General features: G+C 53.2%; 1 protein-coding gene across 1 annotated transcript in view; it reads left to right on the forward strand.

Annotated features, from left to right (window-relative positions):
* Hs1bp3 (HCLS1 binding protein 3) overlaps nt 1–22,712 on the forward strand; it is a 30,872-nt gene extending 8,160 nt beyond the window's left edge. The window contains exons 4-7 of the mRNA XM_032909191.1: nt 1,623–1,845; nt 14,534–14,688; nt 15,861–15,996; nt 20,627–22,712. Of these exons, the coding sequence (XP_032765082.1) occupies nt 1,623–1,845; nt 14,534–14,688; nt 15,861–15,996; nt 20,627–20,882 (770 nt within the window). The 3' untranslated portion in view covers nt 20,883–22,712. The remainder of the gene's footprint in view (nt 1–1,622; nt 1,846–14,533; nt 14,689–15,860; nt 15,997–20,626) is intronic.
* The last annotated feature ends 322 nt before the right edge of the window (nt 22,713–23,034 follow it).

A 23,034-nucleotide genomic window follows, 5' to 3' on the forward strand; every position in this document is an offset into this window, starting at 1 on the left:
ACACATGAAGTGCTTCAGACAGAGCCTATTATCAGGGGGTAGTGATCCAGGGACCACCCCTCTCCTGTCTACCTAAGCCCCCCTTGGGACTTGAGCATCTGCCCTTCATGCCCTGAACGATGAGGCCAGGCCACACCTATGGATGGAACCTCTCTCTCCCCCTCACCTTCTCCATCTTCTGGTCAGTCATTACCTTTGCTCTGACTAACAGGGTTTCTTAGATAGCCCTGCCTATATTAGAACTCACTACATAGACCATGCTGGCCTTGAACACACAAGGATCCGCCTGCCTCTGCCTCCCATGCTGAGGATTAAAGGCACCACCACACCTGGCTGAGTGATTTTTATTTTTTAGGTGACTGTTTTAAATGATAACTTACCAGTCACTGCTTGCTTAGGGATAAGCAAATAAATAGTCCAAGCCTATGCTTCTCAAACTGTCCTCTGGGGAGAGCTAGCTAGTCGTTCCAGCCTTTCACAGACAGATGCGCTCACAGGACTGCGTGCTCAGAGGCTATGGTGATGCAAAGCCTCTGTGGACATTTCTGGGCCTTGCTTCCCCTTTCTGGACTTAACTTATCGCAAACACCTGTCTCTGAACCACGCTTTGAGAAGCACTGATGTAAGCCCAGTTGCCCTGGGGTGATCACGTCTATTCTGGGATCTTCCATGTGCTCCCTGCACTCATCCCGGAGACTGAAGGCTCTCGGAGTTGTCTGTGTATGCTCAGGTCATCAGAGTTCATTGCCGGACTTACTACTGTAAAATGTTCTGAAAGACAGTCCTGGCCCAGCCTCATTGTACAGTGGCTGGTGCACTTCACCTCTGGGCTGTGGCCCTTTCTCCACTGGCATGACACAATGACACAGCTGTTGCCCTCTTGAATTCTTAGAAGCTGTGAACCATACAGGATCGGGTCCATTAACCTTCCCTCATGGGGGGGTAGGAGGGGCTCACAAGGCCCCACCCCTCCCCAGGGGACAGACAGGGCAGATGGAAGGACAGACAGATTGATGGATAGATAGGTAGCTAGACAGGTGGGTGGGTGGATGGATGGATAGATGGATGAATGGGTGGATGGATGGATGGATGGATGGATGGATGGATGGATGGATGGATGGATGGATAGATGGATGAATGGGTGGATGGACAGGCAGATAATTGAGAGGTGGGCGAATGGATAAGCAGATGATGGACAGACAAGCAGTTAACAAGCAGTCGTTAGGAGAGAGGCTTTTCTTACATGGTGTAACTGCTTATAAGCAGCCCGTGCTCCTGTAAGTAACCCCAGTTAAACTCAGCACGTTAAGCTAGACATGGGTGGGGTCCTCCTTTGTTCTGCAGGTGGTGCCCTATCTGGGCATGTCTCCTTGGGAAAAGTTTATAAAACACTCAGGCTTGTTCTTACATTCCCCATGGCCAAGCAATAGCAGGCTCCCTTAGTGCCAGCATCACAGAGTGGGATAGCACAGCGCCTGGTGCTGTGTCCACTCGGGCTGGAGCAGAATTTGGTCCCAGGAAGTTACAGGAAGCCCTCAGCCTCAACCTAGCTTAGGCGAGCGGCTGTGGTGATGTCGCCTTGAAAGCAGACAGGAACCTCTTATTTTCCTTTTCTTCCATAGGCACCAGATCCCCGGGGGCTACCGGCTTTGCCACCCGAGATCCCTCTGTCTTGGATGACACAGCCAGCCGGCCAGGGGACAGTGATGAGGCTTTTGACTTCTTTGAGCAACAGGATGAAGTGCAGCCACCCACATTGGGCCTGAGCAACAAGAATGTTGAGAAGTCCTTGGAAGAAGAGGAGGAGGAGGAGGAGGAGATACTGGATCCCCTGGGCATCATGCGGTAGGATCTCCACTTCTTCTGATGTCATTGCTCAAAGGTCTGGGCCGTGGGACGTTAACCTGGTGTGCTCAAGGGAGTTTGCTCTGTTCTGCCTCGGTATCACCTGTCTGTGTGGCTGGGCTCAGAATCACCCACCCCTCCCTAGTTATACCCCACCTCTGAGGTGAACTCCCCTGAGTTAACCCCATGATAGCTCGGTAGTGCAGACTGCTGGACCCAGCCTCCTGGTGTTGGGACCTGCCTTCTTTTTGCAGAGACTTGTTTGCCCCGAGCACCTCACCATCTGTAAGGCAGGACTTCTTTCAAACCCTCCAGGACAGGTGGAGGCCTCTGTGAACATGGGTATAAGCACCAAGAGGTGCTGCCTGCAGTGATGGGACAGTGTCCCCTTCACACGCTCACCCCACCCCAGTAGGCATGAAGAGGCAAACCAGCTAGCTACTGTCTCTGCTTTACTCCTGTCTGAGGCATCCCGCCAACTAGCTGCTCCTGAGTGCTGACAGCACGGACCTCCCCGTGCTGGCCATGCGGCCATGGGGACAGGGCACCGGCTGGAGGAGGAGATGGAGAACCAGACATCTCCTGCCACAGCCACTCCGGTGGACGCAACGGGCTAATAGAAATGGGCTACTCATCCATCCCAGAATACTGGGATTTTCCTTCTTGGCTCAAGCAAAGAGCAACTAATATTTTCTGTGCCGAGCATGATACTCCGTCCTCCCCATACTGCGTCTCATCTGTTCCTTGCCTTGTAAGCATCAGTTGAAGGTGGAGATCGGTGCTGGATTGGCACTGAGTTGGGGGGCTTACTGCTGGGACCTGGATTCCAGCTCCATCTTTCGGTAGCCAACGCTCCCTGGCTGTCCGCCTCTTTCTTCAGTTTTCCTCAGTAAATGGGCTCTTGGCAGTACCTACTACAGGGAGCAATCCGGGGAAGACTGTCTAGCATGCGTAGATGTTAACATTAGCTGTCATCATAGCCTTTCAGCAGAACCAGACCACCACGGGCCAGGGCACCCTCCTCCACACTGTGACAGTGTGACAGTGGGTCTTAGGAATTTACCGCCGTCCTCAGGGTACAGACAAGGGAGGCCTCCTGAATCTAGAGCCACCAACAAAGTGGACAGAGGCATGTTCAGTGTAATGGCATACAAAACGAAGTCCCCCCAAATCGGTGACCACTCAGCATGGGGCCTGCCTCCAGGATGATATGTGAGCCTTCGGCTGCGGGACCTCAAGATCACCACAGAGGCCTCACATTGGGCAGAGCTGCCCAGGCACAGAGGCTGCAGTGGGCCCAGAGGAATCAGTGTCCTCCCAGTACCCACCAGCCAGTGGGGGGTCTGGTCCCCAAGGGACAGGCAGTAAGGATACCAGGGTGACGTGGGGAGAAGCCCGTAACGCACACTCCTTATCTGCCCCACCCAGCCCTAGGCTTTATTTTGTTAAGGATAAGGCATTGTGTGAACTCATGCTGTCTGTCCTTCTAAGTAACCACCGAGTAGTGCCAAGCTGAAATGGGCTTTTGGGGCTGCACCAGCCTTTGGCTGGACAACATAGTTAGCAAAGTGGCTCCTTTTTTGGGTAGGAAAATGCTCTTGGGGTTGGCAAGTGCTGCCTTGGATTTCTTAATCTAGTGGCAGAGTTGCGGGTGGGGGCGGGGCAGAGGTCTCAGCAGCTGGGAGAGCCAGCCTGGGACCACCTGCAGCGAGCTCTGTGTTCTTGGGGGGCCCTGGCTCCTGGATTCTGGGAACACAGCACCAAGAGGACTCCCCTTCGTGCCAGATTTTCTTTTAAGGACCCATGTGACACCAGTTGGTATTATCGGCTCTGTCAGGAATAATAAGGAATTTTTTTTGGTTTTTTTTTTTTTTTTCCGAGAGCTTTTTCAATGCCAGGAGCTGAGCTAATTGGGCTTTGCTTGCGGGAGCTCATGTTACCTCTGAGACAGCACTTCTGAATTTGGCTGTGACCCTCAGTGAGTGCGTTGTGCGTCAGGACACCCATGTGTATGTGCCTTGCATGAGACCAGTCGAGGTTTGTGAGTGTAGGAAGCCTCGCTGAGTGCATTCTGTGCCGACATCTCCTACCCTGCTTCATTTGTGAAAAGATTCGTAACACGCCAAATGGCTTTCTGGGAACCTTGCCGGAGACGCACGGGAAACCGAGCCCTGGGAGGCTGATACTGGCGTTGCTTTTGTTTTCTGTGGTCGGACACTGGAGTCTCTCAGAGTCGGTGGCTTGAGCTCATTCCTGTAGCCCCAAATGGCAGAATCGGGGCTTGAGGCCACCTGCAGTCATCTTTCAGCAATGTGACAAGAGCCAGGGTAGGGAAATCAAAAGACTCACCCAAGCACGTGATAAAGGCCATGGGCAAAAGCAACTCAGCTTACACTTCAGGCAAGAACAGAAGCACAGACCACGGAGGGACGCTGCTCACTGGACTGCACCTCCTGGCTTGCTCAGTTTCTTCCACAACCCAGGCCCACCTGCCCAAAGGTGGCACAGCCCCTGTGGACTGTGGTCTCTCTCATCAGTCATTAATCAAGAAAATGCCCGGTTAGACTTCATGAAGGCAATCTGATGAAGGCTTTTTCTCAGCTGAGGTTTCTCTTCTCAGGAAACTAGTTTGGGTCAAGTTGGCCCAAAAAAAAAAAAAAAAAAAAAAAAAAAAAGCCATCTGGTACGTGACAGAGCAAAGACTTGAGGTCAGGTTTCCCAATCATGAACACAAGGGTTTCCTGCCTCACTCTTGGGATAGTCTTGTCCAGAAGAGGTTTGTAGTCAGGATTCCTCAGCTCCTCTGTACACGCAGTGCTCCCCACCCCCACTCTCTTCCCTCTACCCTTACCCCTCTACACATCTCCCCCCACCCCCACTCCGCCTCTCTCTGTCTGCACCCCCCTTCCCTCCCCCCTTCTCTCCCTCTGCTGGAGCCGCGTTCCTGTGCTCAGCCTCAGACATTCACTGCCGTGGCCACAGGGGGGCGCCCCGGCTCCACTTCAGGAGCGTCTGCGAGGGTGGGAGCAGTTGGCACAAAGTGGGAGTCGGCCTGGCCCGGCTTTCCTTTGTCTCTTCAACCTGCCTCTGACTAGGGAAAAGTCAGCTGCTGCGTTATACTGTTAGGAAGCAAAGAAAAGCCCACCCTCTAGCCCATTGAAACAGCATCGCTTCTTCTTTTCTGGGGATTTTTTTCCTGACCCTGTCCCAGGGCCATCTGGACTCTGGACATAGCGTACATACTGTTTCACACTCTGCCGTTCCAATCAATGTTCTGTCTCGGGCGCCTTTCTCTGTCATACATACTTTTCTGCATTTAACTCTATTTTGGGGTCTATGTGGCTCTGAGAAAACAGTGCCTTGCGTGCTAGAAACATTTTTCAACGTGACTCAAAAAATACCTCGGTCGTAGGGAATGAGTCCCTTCCCAGGAGCAAGGATTACCTCCCAGGAGCCTTCACTTCTCCTGCTGCCCCCTTAACAAAGGGACCGTTTCGTGCCTGCGCTTCCACAGTTTGGAACCGGTCTGTCTCCAGACTCTGAGTCAGTCCCTCGGACCCAGGCACTGTAAACCGCACGGTCCGGCCTCAGCTTGTGGACACTGTGGTGCCTTTCACGCCTTTGCTACCTCAGGCAGGCAGCTAACGTGAGGAGCTTCGCGGGTCCGGGGTCGTTCCATAGAATTTCTCATCTAAAAAATAGCCTCAGAACAAGGTCCCGGAAGGCTGCGCGGGGACCGTCTGATAAAAGCTCCTTGGAGGTGACACATTTGCCCTGTTGAGGGTCCCTCCTCTCTTCCACCCCCGCCTAGCACGTCTCCAGGCTGCTTGCTGGTGACAGGACACAGCTGCCTCTTGCCCCTGCCTATCTGTGAGTCTCAAGGAAAGGGAAAGCCCAGGACCCAAGTGCAGAAGACCTCTCCTTAGATACTGTTTTATTTTTATGTAGATTTTGCTTCGTTTTCTTCCAAGAAACAACTGCTTGTGTTGAACATAAAAAAAAAAAAAATACTTGGCCTTTTGTATTTGGATGAAGCTTCTGCTCTGGGATGATCCTTCAGTTTTTGAATGCCCGTAGACCCCCTGCTAAGTCCTCCTGGATTTGCAAACCCAGCATCTGGGATCCAAAGCAGGGGATGGGGTGGTTTCAGCCTTGCCCCTTCCTGCCTTCAAGAGACCCTGGGATGCCTAAGTAAATTACAGTCCCGTCACTTCTGTCTTAGGGATTTTGAGCCAGGAGACCAAACCTCTGCTGGATACTCCTTTGCAGCGGAGAGCAGTTAGGGGCTGTGTTCCAGGTGGGGATGCAGATTCACAGGCCCCCTCGGCCCTGCATGGAACCCCAGAGTCTCAGTGAGCCTGTGTGTGTGAACTGTGGTCACACTCAACACCAAGGCAGTCCAGGCACTGAAGTATGCAGAAGTCTGAGAGATGCCCCACCACAGTGCAAAGGGAGACTGTAGTCTCCTCCTAGTCTCCCACCCCTGCTCTCCTTGGCTCTCTCTGCTGCCTGTCTTTACTGAAGAGGTTCTCTGAGAACCAGATACCATAATGGAGATCTCCAGGAGTGCCCCCAAGGTCCCATGTCATGGTTGGCCCCAAAGTAGTGAGGGAGAAACAGTCAAAGCATTCAGCCACACTTACCAAGGGGCACAGTTGTCTTCTACTATTTGCTGTGTTTCCCATCCAGGTACTTATTGCTCCTGGCCCAGCCTCAGGGAAGGGACTCCAGGGACTATGGTTAGCACAGTGGTTTTTGTCCTTTTTATTTGAGTAGCAAAGTCTTCAAGAGGTTCAAAAGGAAAGCCCCACACAGACCCATAATGTAAAAACCAGACCCAAGTAGAATTGTCTTCATTTGGACAGGCGTGGAAACTCGATCGTTGCCGTGTAAAGCGGCCCTAGATGACGTTGGAAGAGACTGGGGCCTCTGTGGCATCACTTGAAAGCCAGTGGGAAGGCTAGAAGTCCAGCATGTATGATCACCCCAAAGGGATTCAGCATTCTGATCTCAGCTTCGAAGCAGGCCATGACAGTTTGCTGAACTCCAAACTGTGGTTTCTTCAGTCGTGAAACAGTTAGGGTCTCAGAAGCAAAGGGACCCCCGATGGGGTGCAGTGGGGGCCGTCTAGCCTTTCAGGAACTTTTACATTTCCCACCAAAGCCCACAAGGGTCTAGACCCAAGAGTCCAAAAGGAAGAAAGGAGAAAGCTTCGTGAAATGTTGTAACTAGTTCGTGTTCCTCCTGAGGCCTTCGTGTATCTTTCACATCAGATAAACGAACTGTAGAAGGCAACACCCCCTATTGTCAAGCAAACCCCAGCACCAGATGATAGCTTATGGGTGTACGGGGACGGCCACCTCCTGCCAAGTGCACCTGTACAGTGGAGGTGGCTGGGCTGCTTCCCACAGCTCTTCCTCTAGGAGAAGGGGGTTTTCTCAGCTGAGCCCTTTGGTGGAACTATCACTTACTTACCTGATTCCTCAGATGCAGAGTCTTAGAGGTCATGTCTACCAGCCTGATTGAGGCTGCCCCCCGCGTCAAGCGCTCGTAGCCTGACAGTCTGTGTTCAGGAGGAGGTTGGACTCAGTTCCGGGTTACAGAGTTCAGGAACATTAGTAAGAGGGCAAGACCATCCAGAGAGCAGCGCTTCAGTGACCAGATGGGTGGTTCAGATTCTCCGCGTGCCCAGCTGAGACCACTACCCGTGTCGAGTCTGGACTTCGTCAGCTTTTTTGTTTGTTGGCTTGTTTCTCAAGGCTGTGTAACCCTGGCTGTCCTAGAACTCACTCTATAGACGGGGCTGGCCTCGAACTCGGAGATCCTCCTGCCTCTGCCTCCCGAGCGAATGCTGGGACTGACAGCACGCGCGCGCAGCCGCCACCCCCTGACTTTTCCATTTTTATCCGCTTGCTCTCAGCTTGGATGCCGTGGGTGGTGATGGACAGCTCTTCAACAGAGGCAGCCAACTTCCTCAGCCGAGCCAGCAACTAGAATTCTGTGGGATATTGATGGGGATGGGGGGGGGGAAAGACCACTCAAATAAGAGCGCTCGAAGGCTTCTTGCTCATTCTGCAGTGGCTGGGGTGGAACCGACCACCAGCACCTGCATTTGCCAGAGGCTCAAAAGCAGACAGGCAGGGGGTGAGAAGCTCAATGGCAGACAAAAGAGAAGGCAGGGTTGGACTGTCAGCATGGCCACCTAGAAGAAGGACTTCTGGGTCTCAGGGAATTGTTAAGGAGGTGTTTGGCCTGCCTTCTCTGATTGATCCCACTAAATTGGAAGTGAAAGTGACAGTTAAGCAACCCGGCAGGTATTGATCACGCTTGGCCATTGGGGACCGATGGCTGCAGAGGGGTAGTTTGCTGCAGGCTCCGCTCCGTGTCCCATGGCCCTTGTTCCCGTATGCGTACTATATGTCTTGGAATAATTGCATCGTGAGCAAAGCTGGATTTTCACCTCAGGGCAAAGGGTTGTCCCGCTGCAGGCAAGACCACTTGCTCTCCTGGTGGTATGTGGTAGGTAGACGACAGAGAAAATGAAATGGGGTCACCCATACGCTAAGAAGAGGAAATCGCTACTGAGGTACTGGTCCCGGCATACGGCTTGGCTCTAGAAAGCTAGGAGAGGCTTAGGCCGCTGCTGTCGGGATCCACAGCAGTGAGGCCTGTCCAGGGTGGTTCCTCACACCAGGCCCGTTTTCCTGTTGGGCCCATAATCATAAGCTGGACATCATGAGACAGTGGCCTTGCCCACTGCCATCTGTGTACAGGCTGCAGAGTGCTTTCGTAGGGCTTCTTCCTGAGTCCCACTTACCAAATGAGGAAAATGGACTCCGAGGTGCTGTGGCGACCCAGGTGTGCCAAGCCGTGCTCAGGCCTGCACTTCCTTGAGGCATGGCTACTATACTAATGCTCATCGTCTACCCAGTCTCTCCCTAAAGTTCTAGTCTATTCCATGACACTGGAGCACTCTGTAGAGACAGAGGGATCCCAGGAGTGCACTGGCCAGCTATCGTAGCCTACTGCTAAGTTCCAGGCTAGCTAGAGAGCCTGGTGTCAAAGCCCAGGGTGGCCAGTACCAGGGGAGTGACAGCTGGGGTTGTCTTTTGGCTTGCACAGGCATGCTCACACCTGCTCACACAGGAGAGATTGTTCAGAAACACCCTAAGAATTTCCTACGATTGAGATAAACGGCCGAATTTAAGGTTAAGATGTGGACAGTGCTTCGTTTTTCAAAGCAGGAAAGTTGCATCGTTGGGAAAGAGGTCCGTTGCCATATTTGGTGAGGGAAGCATGGCCCTGGCTTTGAAGGTGGTCTGTGTGCGGGCTGGCTGTGTCTGGAGACCCTCTCTGTTACTCCCTTGCTCTCAGGGCAGCTGGTGGCCGTCACTGGTTGCCGCGGGAGGTGGATAAATCTGGAATGGCTCCACAAGGCCCCTGGGTGGCCAGAGGGGAGGCTGCTCTCGGGTGTCAATCACTGTCACCAGAAGTGCCTGAGCCACGGGGAGACACTTCTTGGCCAGGCAGAGCTTTGGAGCTGTCGGCGGCAGCTGCCACATCTCCTGCGTTAGCTACGCCCGGCTCTGAACAGGGCCCGGCTGTACATCTGGCTCCTGTCAGACACACAGCAGGAGAACCAGAGTCTGTACAGCAGCATGAACATGCTTACACATGCCTGCAGCCATGCAGGGACCGCCAACTACCTCACACAGCCTGTAGTGGGCAAGGTGCCTCTTAGGGTAGCCCTCACCTCAGGATCTGCACAGGTCTGCGGGAAGGCAGGGGCTGTAGACCCTGCTCTGTCCCTGCTGTCGGTGCATGGCTTTCTCTCCTGACAGTGCTGAGGGTGAGCCCCTGACAGTGCTGAGGGTGAGCCCCTGACAGTGCTGAGGGTGAGCCCCTGACAGTGCTGAGGGTGAGCCCCTGACAGTGCTGAGGGTGAGCCCCTGACGGTGCTGAGGGTGAGCCCCTGACAGTGCTGAGGGTGAGCCCCTGACAGTGCTGAGGGTGAGCCCCTGACAGTGCTGAGGGTGAGCCCCTGACAGTGCTGAGGGTGAGCCCCTGACAGTGCTGAGGGTGAGCCCCTGACAGTGCCCCTGACAGTGCTGAGGGGGAGCTCCTGACACTGCTGAGGGTGAGCCCCTGACACTGCTGAGGGTGAGCCCCTGACACTGCTGAGGGTGAGCCCCTGACAGTGCTGAGGGTGAGCCCCTGACAGTGCTGAGGGTAAGCCATATGTCTGTGGATGGCTGGGTGGAGGCGTTGGCCTTGGGTAGTGTAGGAGGACGAATGCTCAGAGCCTCATTGACTCAAATCCAGATGAAGTGATTGACCCCATCCATCTAACACTTAGCATACGGTTCTTGTAATGGCGCCACCACAATGTTCCCTCCAGCATTTACTCTGACCTCCCCTGCCTTCCAGTGTTCCTCAAGACAGACCATAGTCTGTGAGCAAAGTTCCACGAGGGACGGCTCCCCGTCCCTCTTCTCACCCATGCCTAGCGAGGTGTATGCTCCTGATTAGGCCACAGTCGGGCTCCTTCACGGTGCAGGGTGACTGACAGCTGGTCTGCCAGAGACGCCCCTCTACCCTCAGCCACTGGGTCAGCTGCTTGCTTCCATTACCTCCATCCGTTCCTCCCTGCGTCCTCGCTGACTCCACGGTGTGCTCCAGCCTGGTTTTTCCTAGGTGGAATGACCTGTGTCTGGGACTGACTGCTCAGCTCACGGCCTCTGGGAAGGTTGCGAGTGCATCTTAAGTGGTGGGGTCTGTCAGCATCACCTAGAGCAGGCACCTCTACATGGGAGGAGCTGGTCAGAGTGGGGGGAGGGGGGAGGAGGAGGAGGTGGTGGTGGTAGTGGTGGAAGAGGGGGAGGAATGGACAGGCTGCTTGCAGCTGAAAAGCTGGCAGAGGGGTGTTGTTAGAAGAACTGCCTTTGTAAACATGAGCGCTGACACTGCAGCTCTGACCCCTTATTTCCTGTCTTATAACTGTCTGTCTGTCTGTCTGTCTGCCTGCCTGCCTGCCTGCCTGCCTGCTTGCCTGCCTGCCTGCCTGTTTCTCCTCTCCTTCCAGTCAGCTAATCTGTCTTCCTTCTATTTGATGACTATCCAGCTACACAGGACAAATGCCTATCTATCTGACTGTCAGTCTGTCTTGCTGCCTGCCTTCTTCCTTCTAGTATTTGCTGAACACCTTTCTGCAGTTTTGGGATCAATCAGACAAGACCCTGGGGGCTTCCAGGTCCCCTGACGTCCCTTGTGTCCCCTTTGGAGAGCTGAGGAATTGGAGGACAGGACAGCTCAGTGGGCAGACAGTGCTGACGGAACGCTCTTGTGCCGAACATCTGCTTTGTTTCAGTTCAGCAAAAATCGCAGATATCTCCAAGGAGGACAAAGATGTGAGAGGGAAACTTGCCCAGAAGGGAGGTCTAGCCTCATCTGTGCTGTCCAGGCCAGACTGAGCCGAAATGGAAAAGTGGTTGAAACCTCCCTCACCTGGCTTCCCGCCTGTTCTCTCATACTTCCCCTCTTCTTCCCGAGTTCCCTACTCAGTGCTTCCTGCCGTCCTTGATCCATAGGAAATTTTTCTCCCCTGCCCTCTGGGCCTTTTGAGTGGGTACCATGTGTGTTGGGCCCTCAAAGGAGGAGGTTTCCGAGTGGGCGAGCACAGGACATGGAGGCAAACTCAGAATGGCTGAGGAGCAGCGCGAAGCCTGCCTTCCTGAAGCTACTGGGCCAGGTGCTGGGACAGATGTAAATGGGGTCCTCTGCCAATCACTGCTGCGGTGCCCACTGGATCCAGGCCAGCGGCCAAGCAAAGGACATGACGATAGGTGATCATGGGGACATTGGTGAAACAGCCCACCCTTCTCTTCCTGCACCTCAGGGCTGGTCCAGGGGCTCCCAAACCCAGCTGAGGGTTACATTCCACAGAGTCATGCTCACAGCTCCAGGGCCCTCTAGGAATATTGACACAGGGAGTGTGGACTCTGGGCATCCTTGCTAGGGCCATGGCCTCTGTCAGTCCTCAGGACTATTGATTCTGCCTGATAGATAAAAACACAGGGGAGCCCTCCCACGAGGCTTTCTGAAGGGTGCTCACTATCAGGTTAGAGATCCTCGCTCCCTCACCCGCCGCAGCACCACAAGCAGAGCAGAGCCCTGTCAGCACTTCACCGTGGTGACCCCGTTGACAGAAGAAATTTTTTGCAAATACTGCAGTAGGGACACAGATGCCATCACTGTTGGAATGTGCCACTCTCTCCCCAGAGGACAGCAAGGGCAATTCTGTTCATAGGACACTGAGAGTAAGGAGCAAGATCCTAAGTAGTAACCACCCTACTCCCAGCCCCCAAATATCCTGCCTGCTGGGCAGCCTCCACCGGACACTCGATGCCTCTGAACCAGGAAGGCTTCTGGGAAAATAGTCTCCTCAGAGTCCCTGGCTTTGCAGCACCCAGGGACCTGGTATTTTTATCTGCCACTGGAGAGCCTGTGGTACAGTTTTTGACAATGGCCAGCCCCTGCGCAGTTTGCCGCTGTGCTGCCAAAATGAGCTCAGAGATGACCTCAGTCCAGTGGAACTAGCTGCCAGGCATTCAGGAGAAAATGATCCCGGTTTCCAGTAAAAAAAAGAAAAGAAAAGAAACTTTTACGGTTTGTAGGAATCTTAAAATGCCTAACGTGGGTGGCAGCCCCCGTGCCTGAGGTCAGCTTGTTAAAACAAAACCAAGTTTGTGATCCGGCATTGGAGACATTGTCACTAAGGCAGTCCAGATCATGTGACCCAGCAACGTAGAGCTAGCCTAGCCACCTGGATCAAGAAGTAAAACTGCAAACCCCAGGAGCCTCCCTGGTGACCCTCGGTTTCCCGCCACAAGCATCCCAGGGCAGGAGCTCATCAGTCAGTGAACAGGTGTGGCACAGCCAGGCCCAGCTGACTCCAGAGGAACTTCAGAAAGGAGTAGGTTACCCAGGGGAACCATTGAGTAGCCGAGAAGGACGGCAGGTACACTACTGAGAGATGGGTGGCGAAACAAGGGCTTAGGCGGTGGGGTGGTTAATTCTGTCAGTATAACAGGACAGAGGATTAACTAGCCTCTAGCAGGATCCGAGAAGGGTTTTTGGATTGGATTAATTGAGGTCGGAAAACTCACTCTAAGTATTGGCAGCACCGTGGTATGGTCTGGTGTCTGGGACTTCATAAAAGGGATAAAGCAAGCCAAGCACTGACGATGGCTGCCGTGTGGCCAGCTGCACCTGTCACGCTGACCGCCCCCACCCCCATGGTAGACTGTACCCTCAAACCGTGAACCCGTACAATCCCTGCCTTCTTCAAGTTGTTCTGTCATTGTTGTTGTTCACTGTTTCGTCACAGAGAAAAGTGGGGGCTAGAGTGATGGCTCAGTGGTTAAGAGCACTGACTGCTCTTCCAGAGGTCCTGAGTTCAATTCCCAGCAACCACAGGGTGGCTCACAACCATCTGTAATGGGATCTGATGCCCTCTTCTGGTGTGTCTGAAGACAGCGACAGTGTACTTATATAGAATATATAAATCTTTCACTAACACAGGCTTCTTCCTGCTCTCCTAGACCCTACCCCTTGAACTTTGAGCCCCAAATCACATTTACCCCATGTCTAAGTAGCTGTGGAGAGCAGCCTTCTGAACCCGAGCCCCAGGGGGTTAGGGACCCCCACTGCCTTAGTTAGTTAGGGTTTCCATTGATACCATGACCAAGGCAACTCTTTAATCTTTTTTTTCTTTCTTTCTTTCTTTTTTCTTTTTCTTTTTTTTTTTTTTTTTTTTTTTTTTTTTTTTGAGCTGGGGACCAACCCAGGGCCTTGCGCTTCCCTAGGCAAGCGCTCTACCACTGAGCTAAATCCCCAACCCCCAAGGCAACTCTTATAAAGGACAATATTTAATTGGGGCTGGCTTACAGGTTCAGAGGTTCAGTCCATTATCAAAGCAGGAAGCATGGCAGCATCCAGGCAGGCACGGTGCAGGAGGAGCTGAGAGTTCTACAGCTTGTTCCAAAGGCAAGCAGGAGAAAACTGCTGTCTTCCAGGCAGCTAGGAGGAGGGTCTCAAAGCCCACCCCCACAGTGACACACTTCCTCCAACAAGGCCACACCTACCCCATCAAGGCCACACCTGCTCATAGTGCTGCTCCCAGGGCTGAGCATATTGAAACCACGGTCACCTTCAGAAGAGAATCGTGTTGTCAGGCCCATGGATGTGTGGTGCCATGATACCCAAGTGGACCTTCTGGGTTAGGAGCTGTCTGGCCACCAGCCCCTAGTCCAGATGGCCCCTTGCTTCTCCTGTCTTTCTGGAACAGTCTGCATCACACCTGAGCACAGTACCTGACTCCTTCAGTAGCAGGCGTCTCTTTACTCTATGTCAGATGATAAAACGCATTCCTACCTCAACCCTGCCTCCTCCCTTCTCCCTACTCTCACCCGCTTCACCCCCTTGGGTCCAGAGGACCTGTCAGCTGGAGCTTTGATGACCACTGCCAAGATGGCTCTGGTTGGGCTACCCTCGGCCTTCCTGTGGTCCTCCATTGAGCTTCTCCTATGTTCCTCGGCATCCAGAAGGCCCAGCTGAGCTGGAGATCTGGGAATGACCAATAGGCCACTCGTGCACTCGTGAGAATCCTTACCTTGTGTTTTATCTCCAGCTCCAAGAAGCCTAAGAAACACCCAGAAGTGGCCATGAGGCCCAAGCCTTCACCTCGGCTCACCATCTTTGACGAGGAGGTAGACCCTGACGAGGGGCTCTTTAGCTCAGACAAGAAGGTGTCCCCTCGGAGACCTCTGGGGACCACAGAGGACCGTGAGTACTGTGTTGTCCCTGCTATCGGCTTGGCGCTTGGTGAACGTCTGCGTCCCTGAGCAAGTGGGTCTCATCCTTGTTCTGTTTCGATGGAATACAGATTAGAGTGCAGAGATTTCCCGCTGGTGTCCCTCACACCTGGCGTCCCCACAGGCTGCGGCATTTGGGGATTACATACTCACTGGGAATGTTCTACAGAGCAGAGAATGACCAGTTTCTTAGTTGCTTAGAGACCTAGTTCCTTAATTACATCTGCAACCTCAGGGGCACTGGGGCTCCCTGAAACTGCCTAATGGAAAGTGGATACTGACCTACCTTGGGCATGCATGTGACTCTGTATAATTTTTAATTCTCATGAGTGCGTGCCACCCATGTAGATTCTACTGCAAGGCGTGGTGCAGGGTTCAGAGGGAGTGCTTAGCGGCTTTGGGACTTTTCCGTGTGTCTCTGACCTTTGCTCACGCCTGCCCAGGTCCTTCTCCCCAGGGGAAGAATTGACGGTAACTTACTGACTCATCCTGTGCTTAGCGAGCGTCCACCAAGGGAAGATCCATGGGGAGATAAAGATAGATAATATCACCCAAAAATTCAGCACAGCCCAAGTCTCTTTCGGGGATGAGCAGAAACACGGGTTCCCATAGGACTGCAGGCATCCTGGGAGAGAGTACAGCGGTGAATCCCAAAAGCCAGGAGGCTTAACCAGGTCCACTGGGAAAAGACGTTTCAAGTAAAGACATGATCGACACTCCCAAAGTGCAGCTCCTGTGGGACTGGCTGGCTTCCTGAAGATGGATGGGCCTTGTGGGTAATTTTTGTCTGTCGCCTCTGCTCATCACCCACGACCTTGACAAGACCTGTGGCTGGCGGGTGCCCCTCAGTGCCCGCTCATTAGCACTGGCCTGCCAGAACTTCGAGGAGCCTGGTGCAGTGTCCTGAGAAGCCACTTCCGCCAGCAGTGAGAAGCCCTAAGGACTGGAACAGAGCCAGGCCAAGGCGGACAGGCCTTATAGAGACGCTGTGTCCTTGCCTTCCTTCTGCCCTGCTGGCTTCCACCACTCTGCTTTCCTGCCCACTCACTCGGGTGCAGTAGGGGGCTTAGCAGGCCTGCTCTCTGGCATCTGAGGATAGACAAGCACTTTCTTTATCGTCTGCTGTGTCCTCTCTTCCCACAGCCCTGAAGCTGTTTGACGACCCTGACCTCGGTGGGGCTGTCTCCCTGGGTGACCCTTTACTGCTGCCGGCTGCCCGTGAGAGTAGAGGGCCCACATCCAGCCCAGAACACAGGGATGCCTCCAAGGAGCTGTTCAGGTACCGTCGTACCCCAGGAAGACTTCTTTAGCTTGTAACCCAAGTGCTAGTGCGTTTTACCAGCTTCAGCTCACAAGGGAAGAGGGATCCAGGCCTGGCCAAGTCTAGCAGCCATGAGTGGCTAAAAGGGGGTGAGGATTCGCTGGGAGAAAGCTGTGGGCAACGAGGGCAGCCCCACTGGTTCCACGAACTACACTCATTTTCTTCTCGCACTTCTATTTTAATAGCTCTTTTTTTTATATAAAGATTAAAATCACTTTTTTTTTCTTTTTTTTTTTTTTTCGGAGCTGGGACTGAACCCAGGGCCTTGCACTTCCTAGGCAAGCGCTCTACCACTTAGCTAAATCCCCAACCCTTAATAGCTTTTTTTTTTTTTTTTTAAGGTCTTTTTTTTTCTTTTTTATTAGATATCTTTTATTTACATTTTTTTTTTTTTTATTAACTTGAGTATTTCTTATTTACATTTGAATGTTGTTCCCTTTCCGGTTTCGGCAAACATACCCCTAATCCCCCCTCCCCTTCTTTATAGGTGTTCCCCTCCCCACTCTCCCCCCATTGCCGCCCTCCCCCCAACAATCACGTTCACTGGGGGTTCAGTCTTAGCAGGACCAAGGGCTTCCCCTTCCACTGGTGATCTTACTAGGATATTCATTGAATAGCTCTTTTTTAAAAAAAGATTTATTTATTTTTATTATTATATATGAGAGTACACTGTAGCTGTTTTCAGACACACCAGAAAAGGGCATCAGATCCCATTACAAATGGTTGTGAGACACCATGTGGTTGCTGGGAATTGAACTCAAGACCTTTGGAAGAGCAGCCAGTGCTCTTAAACGCTGAGCCATCTCTCCAGCCCTAGTAGCTTCAGTAAAGAAATAAATTACACAATTCACGATCGAGTATAATTGGTATAAGTGGGTTCGGGAACAAATAAAACTGACCCTCGATACACTACAGCATATTCAGAGAGAACAAAGCACAAATGTACTTCAGAACCATGGCCCAGTCCACCAGGAGGGTCCCATCAGAGGGAGGGGAAAGCCACAGTTAATCTGTTACATGAATGTTGGTGTCAGATGCAGTAAAACAAAACAAAACCCACTATTTCCTTAGAGCTTACTGTGTGTTTGGCGCTGTGAGAAATTTGCTTTACCACAGATACTCTTACTTACCCCTCGCGCGACCCCTAAGATGGGCGCTGTTCTCTGCAACTACAGAAAATAGTATAGGAAAGATCACCTGCCCCAGGCCACCACTCCTGGCAAGCTCTGTCACCACCTTCTTCCAAGGGAAGCCCTGAGCCCTCGGAGAAGAGGATGAGAGACCTGCCTTCCTGTCTCAGGCTGTGGCTCTCCCTGACTTCTCCTTGCACCACAACCTGATTTCCGGTTGCTTCCACTGTGGCGTCTCAAACTCCTTTTCCCTGCCCTCCAGGGTGCAGTGAGTGTCTGGTGAGGTGCATGAAGCAGAGCTGCCCCTTTCCAGGAATAGTTTAAGTGGCACTGGGGCCTGCGGTCCTCAGAGGCTGTCATCCGCACCCCTCGTTAGCAGCCCCAGGCTATCACACAGCCCTCTAAGCGCCCGCCAAGCCTGAGTCACCTCGCTGGCGTCTTGTATTTACATCTCCCAGAGGCCCCTGGCATCTGTTCACTCTCTCCTCCTGTGTCCTCGCTCCTGACGTCCTGCTGTCTGGGAGGGGCCAGGATGGCTGTTATTCCATTAGGGAAGAAACTGAGGCACAGGCAAGTCCAGCAGCACGGTATATGCCCGTGGGACGGACGTCATGGGGCCTCTCCCGCATCACGTATTGTAAACCCTCTCCTTCCAATCCCACCCTCCAGAGAACACTGTTCTGTGGGTGTGTCGGCTTCACGGGACCCCGTGGCCAGCTGACACCAGCTTTTAGCAGGCTGGTCATGCACGAGCAAACACCGCCGTGCGGCATGTCATATGGCCTTATTGGTCCCTGGGAACCTTCCTTTTCATTGTGCCTCCCTATCTTGCACAGCCCCTGGGAATCACGGCGTAAAGAATGTGGGCTTCCGCAACCCTGTCTCCATGAACAGACATCTGGCGGTGAAGCACTGGCTTATTGAGAGCCGGAGCCAGAATTTTTCTTTGTGCCTACCTTGTTCCTGTTAAGGGAGTGAGCGCCCTGCTTCTTGGTAGCAGGCTTTCTCTCCACCATTACTGTTATCCACCTGCCTGGTCCTTGGTTCTCTCTGAGTTGTTGAGTGAGCCAAGCGGACTTCTGGAAGCCTTTATCTCAAGCCTTGAAGTCGATCTGTAGTTGAGTTCTGTCATTGGTGGGGGCTCAGGAAGGAGGAGGTGTTACGGCTTCAGGGCACAGAATACTTCAGGAGAACCACCTCACCCCCTCACGGGTTGGCCTCCTCCCACCTGGATGTAGAAGAGAGAAGGCCTGGACCTGGTGCTCCTTTGACCTGTTCTGAGGAGCCCACCCCAGAGACCCCTCCCCGCCTCAGCAGATCCAGCTGTGACTTGTTCCAAGGAGTCATGGCTATGCCTGAAATTGGTTCCGGGCCTTTAGCTGCTGTTCTTCCCTAAAGAACTCTGGAAATAGTTCTGGCTTTGAACCCCCCCTGATATCTTATAGGGGATTGAAAGGAAGCAGTTCCCTGGCCCAGGGAGTCAGGAAGCAATGCCTGCCTGGAGAAAGCAGATACACATTGGAGCTGAGAGTGGCAGAGCAGTCAGCCCATGAATGACACCCCCAGCATCTTTCTACAGGGGCCGGGCTTTCTAGAAACTAGCCCATCCATTCCCTCTGTGTCCAGAGGTTCTGCTCACTTCCTTACCACCCAAGCAGGCTCTGAAGGCCCCAGTCACACCAGAAGTCAGGCAGGACCATCTAGAGCTCCCAAGTGCTGGTTCCTGGCGGGCAGTTCTCTGGGACACCGCACCGGGAAGCTCTGAGCTCACTCAGGCTTCTTCGGGCTTTGCAGGACCAGAGCAAGTATTCCTCTGTCCGTGCCTGTCCCCCTCCCCCACCGCAGTCCTGCTGGGGTGGTACTGTAAGGACACGCTGTCCAGGGCCGAGTGCCTCCAGCACAGTCCTGAATCCTTTTGCTTTTCATTCCCGCTGCCCTTTGCGCTCGGTCATTTCCCTCTCTGGGTCCCTGCCATTTCACAGCAGGGCTGTCTTTCCTCTCCTTTTCCCTAAGAAACCGTTCCAGTCTCCTCTGGCCGCACCCTTCCCCAGCCATCAAGTGACTGCTTCATGGCCCGTAACACTCTCAGATCTTCTCTGTCCAGCTGGGTCGGGGTCCCCTGAGGAAGAAGTGAGGCATTGACTCCACTGTAGCCAGCGCCTGCTCTGTTTAACATTCTGAGGCTGTCTGTCCAAGTCAATATGTGCAATATTCCCTTAGACTTGCGAGGCCCCTCCTCTGTGCTGTTTTCTTTGGTCCTTACAGGGATCCCTGTGAGGTTAGGGGAACAAGAACACCCCTCCTTTACAGATAGGCAGAGACTGAGAGAGCCAGAGAGGTGGCGTGACCTGACGCCATCCGCTGAGGGGCTGCGGGATATACACAGTGGAAGCCAATTGTGCACACAGCTGCTGGACAGCATTGAGGCTCCCTTCCCCACCCACCCCACCCCCACCCTGCTTCCTGAAGATGAGGAGTCAGAGCGTGGGGAAGCTAGGTGGCCCCCCAAATTGTCTGCTTTCTATTGCTGTCCTGTGCCTACTTGGCACAGCTGAAAGATATCTGTGGAGATTACCATCACCACAAGGGACGGCCCCACCCTGAGGCTGGAGAAGGGGCCTCCATGTAGTGGTATCCAGGAAGGTGAGGAGAGCCAGCCACCTATAGGGTACGTGCTTTATCCCCACCCCAGCCATGGTGCCCAAGACGGTTTTCATTTTGCCATAGCTCAGGGACTGGATTCCCTTGTACTGGAGTTACAGGTCGTTGCGAGGACCGAACCTGTGTCCCCTGGAACAGCTGATGCTCTTTACTGCTGAGTCATTCATTGCTCCGGCTCTCATGGCCCAATCTTGGTGTGCACTGGCTGAGTCCACTGCAGCCCTAATGGGGCTCTATCTAGAACCCTAGTGACTCAGATATGCAGAGGCCAGCAGACCTCGTCCCACGGCAGCTCAGAATCCAGTGTTTACAGTGTCTCTGGATGGAGTTGATTTGGCTTCATGTTGTGTCTCCTGGGTCAGACATCCTTGTTGTGACTCAGGCGCGACTATGATCTAGTGCCCTCTCGTTGAACCACCCAGCCTTTGGACTGTAGCTTCCTGCCTGCAAAATAAGACACATAGATGCCCTTCCCTGATAGAGGGATTTGAGAGACAGATAAGATAAGGATTCTGAGGTGCTCTGTCCGGTACCAGGCAGCAGGTGGCCATTTCTAAGGGGCTGGGAGGCGAGTCCCCTGAAGACTTTGAAGTGGTGTCACCACCAAGGGACTGGCTCTACCCTGGCTGCTGTAGAGGTGGAGGGTCAGAAAGACCCACCCGTGGGTTTCTCCTCAGGGCTGCTTGGATGAGGCACGCTGGTAGCTATTCACCGCCCATGTAGGGAAGGGTGAGGTCCCAGGCTCTTGCTCCTTTGTGGATATAGTTATGCTAAGACTGTTCTGCTTGCTTCTCTAGAGTTGAAGAGGACCTGGACCAGATTCTGAACCTGGGATCTGAACCAAAACCCAAGCCCCAGCCGAAGCCCAAGCCTCTAGTCCCGTCTAAGCCAGCATTACCCAGGAAGCCAACTGTGCCCCCCGAAGCGGGCCCATCAGGAACTAGGGCTGGGCCACAGAAGCAGCAGCAGATCCAAGCTATGGATGAAATGGACATCTTGCAGTATATTCGGGACCAGGACACACTTGCCCAAGACTCCCCCAGCCTCTTCTGACTTCTCCACAACCCTGCCCTTCAAACTATGCTGGGCCTGGGGAGGAAGGCTGTGTGTCAATATGTGGGTTCTGCTTGCAAGGCAAGGACCACCAATGGAAGTGGAACCCTGGACCCCCCAGTCCCCCCATATCTTTCCCTTTTCTCCCGGGCTATGGGATAGACAAGGACTCTGCAGAATGTAGAGCTGGGAACACCATAGAAATCAAGCCGCATCATCTCCACCCAGCTGGCTGTAAGAAGGAGGTTGTTTGTGGGCTCGTCTTGCTCAACGGGGACCTGACCTCAAGTGGGGAATAAGATCGGAGGACAGTGTCCCCCAGGGAAAGGACGTCTTCTGCATACTCGTTCCCACTGGCCAGCTCAGCATGGGAAGGAGTGTGAGCTTTGGCTAGGCCAAAGGGGTCCCTGGGACAGGCCGCTCCGGACTCTCTATTTGGCATAGCTGCTAGGGCCCCACGGTGTGTTCTGAGGAGAAAGGCCAGCTCCCCTGACTGCCCTGACCCAAGTCCCTTCTCAGTCTCTTCTGGCTTCCAGTGCTAAGAAGAAAGCGTAGGCCCAGCCTTGCCTTTCTAGGGCACAGAGGCTCCCAGGACCCCATGCCTTCCACTTCCTTCCCCAGAAAAGGGCCTGGCTAGCCCATGGCCTTTTGGATGCAGCTGTCAACAGAGTAGGTCCTAGCATCTCCCAGAGTTTGGCCCATAGGGTATGAGACTCTGAGGCCTTGTCTGCCCTCAGGATCTGAACTTGTTCCTTAGCCTTTCTCCAGTGGAGCCACCAGCCAAGGGAGAAGGAACTGTGCCCAGGGCAATCCCGTGCCTTCTAGTAGATGCTGTTTTATGGAGCGAAGGACCTTAGAGTATATTTTTGTGTCAGAAACATTTTATTTTTAATGAAACACATAGGGTTTTTGTTTTGTTTTTGTCTTTTGCTTTTTTGTTTTTTCAAAATGCAGCCATTTTGTTCCTTGGGTCAACTGTGCTTCACTGAGGCATTAGAAGGGCCCAGTTGGGTCCAAGAGCCACTTTCAGGAATCCCCAAGTAGCACGGTTCAATTTTTTGTTGCCATCAGTGTCTGGGGTCCCCAGCTCCTACCCTGTAGTAAGACCTATAGGATCAGACTAAGAGTATCAAGTCGGACCTATCTTTCATCTCACCATGTCCCTTGTCACCTGCCTCGTTCTGAGCAGGCCACCTGCCCAGGCTGAAAACGGTTCTAGGCGGAGGACCAGAGTACCCTGCTTTACTAGGTTGAGGGTCTCCCCAGAGCCTTGAACTGACTCTAGATAGCCTCGACCCCAACTCTACTTCCCCTTCACCAGCAGGCCTTCACCCCCTCCATCTCTTGGTGCCCAACACTCAGCCCAGTGTCCAGAAGCCCTTCCTCACTGACTGCAAAGGCAGGTTCACGTGGCCTAGTCTTGTGTAGAGCTACCCTACTGTGTTCCCTGGGCATCTTTGCACCCTTCTCCCTCTATATCCACTCCTCTGTGCCTTGGCTACCAGCTCTCTACCTCTCTTTCACACACCTTGCACCTGCTTTGGGTGTTGGATGACATAGGAGCCATGGGTGTGTAGGGGCTTGGATGACCACAGACTGATCCCCACCTGGTGTCCCTAACCGTACCTGACCTGACCTACCACTCTCTAGGGTGGTTTTGCCCACTAGTGGGGATGTCTACTGTGGAGATTTTGGGATACCTTGGCGTGGGTGTTTGCCCCACAGATAGCATTTTCCCAATCATGATTTGTTTTGATCACAGGTCTGTGACCTACAGCCAATCTATGTCTCCCAGCTATCCAGTAAAGTCTGTGTGTGACAAAGCCAGAATTTCAGTGTTTTTCTTTTCTATGTCTGGGCTGGTGGTGGAGGTGGTGGTGGTGGTGTGTATAGAGGGATTGTCCTTTGTAACCAGGGAAAGTCTCTGACTCTCTGTATGTTTCTTTGTGTGTCTGTCTCTGGTTTTGTGTATATCTCAGTCTCCATGTCTCTGTCTATCCTCCATCTCTCTCTCCACTTCTGTCTCTGTCTTTCTGTCTCTCCCTCTTTGTCTCTCTCTTGTCTCTCCCTCTCTCTTTGTGATGGAGGCTGGGATAGTCCCTTATAACCAGGGAAGGTACTCTATGTCTCTGTCTCTTGTGTTTCTCTGTCT

This window comes from Rattus rattus, chromosome 7 (genome assembly GCF_011064425.1).
Source record: "Rattus rattus isolate New Zealand chromosome 7, Rrattus_CSIRO_v1, whole genome shotgun sequence".
Lineage (NCBI taxonomy): Eukaryota > Metazoa > Chordata > Mammalia > Rodentia > Muridae > Rattus > Rattus rattus.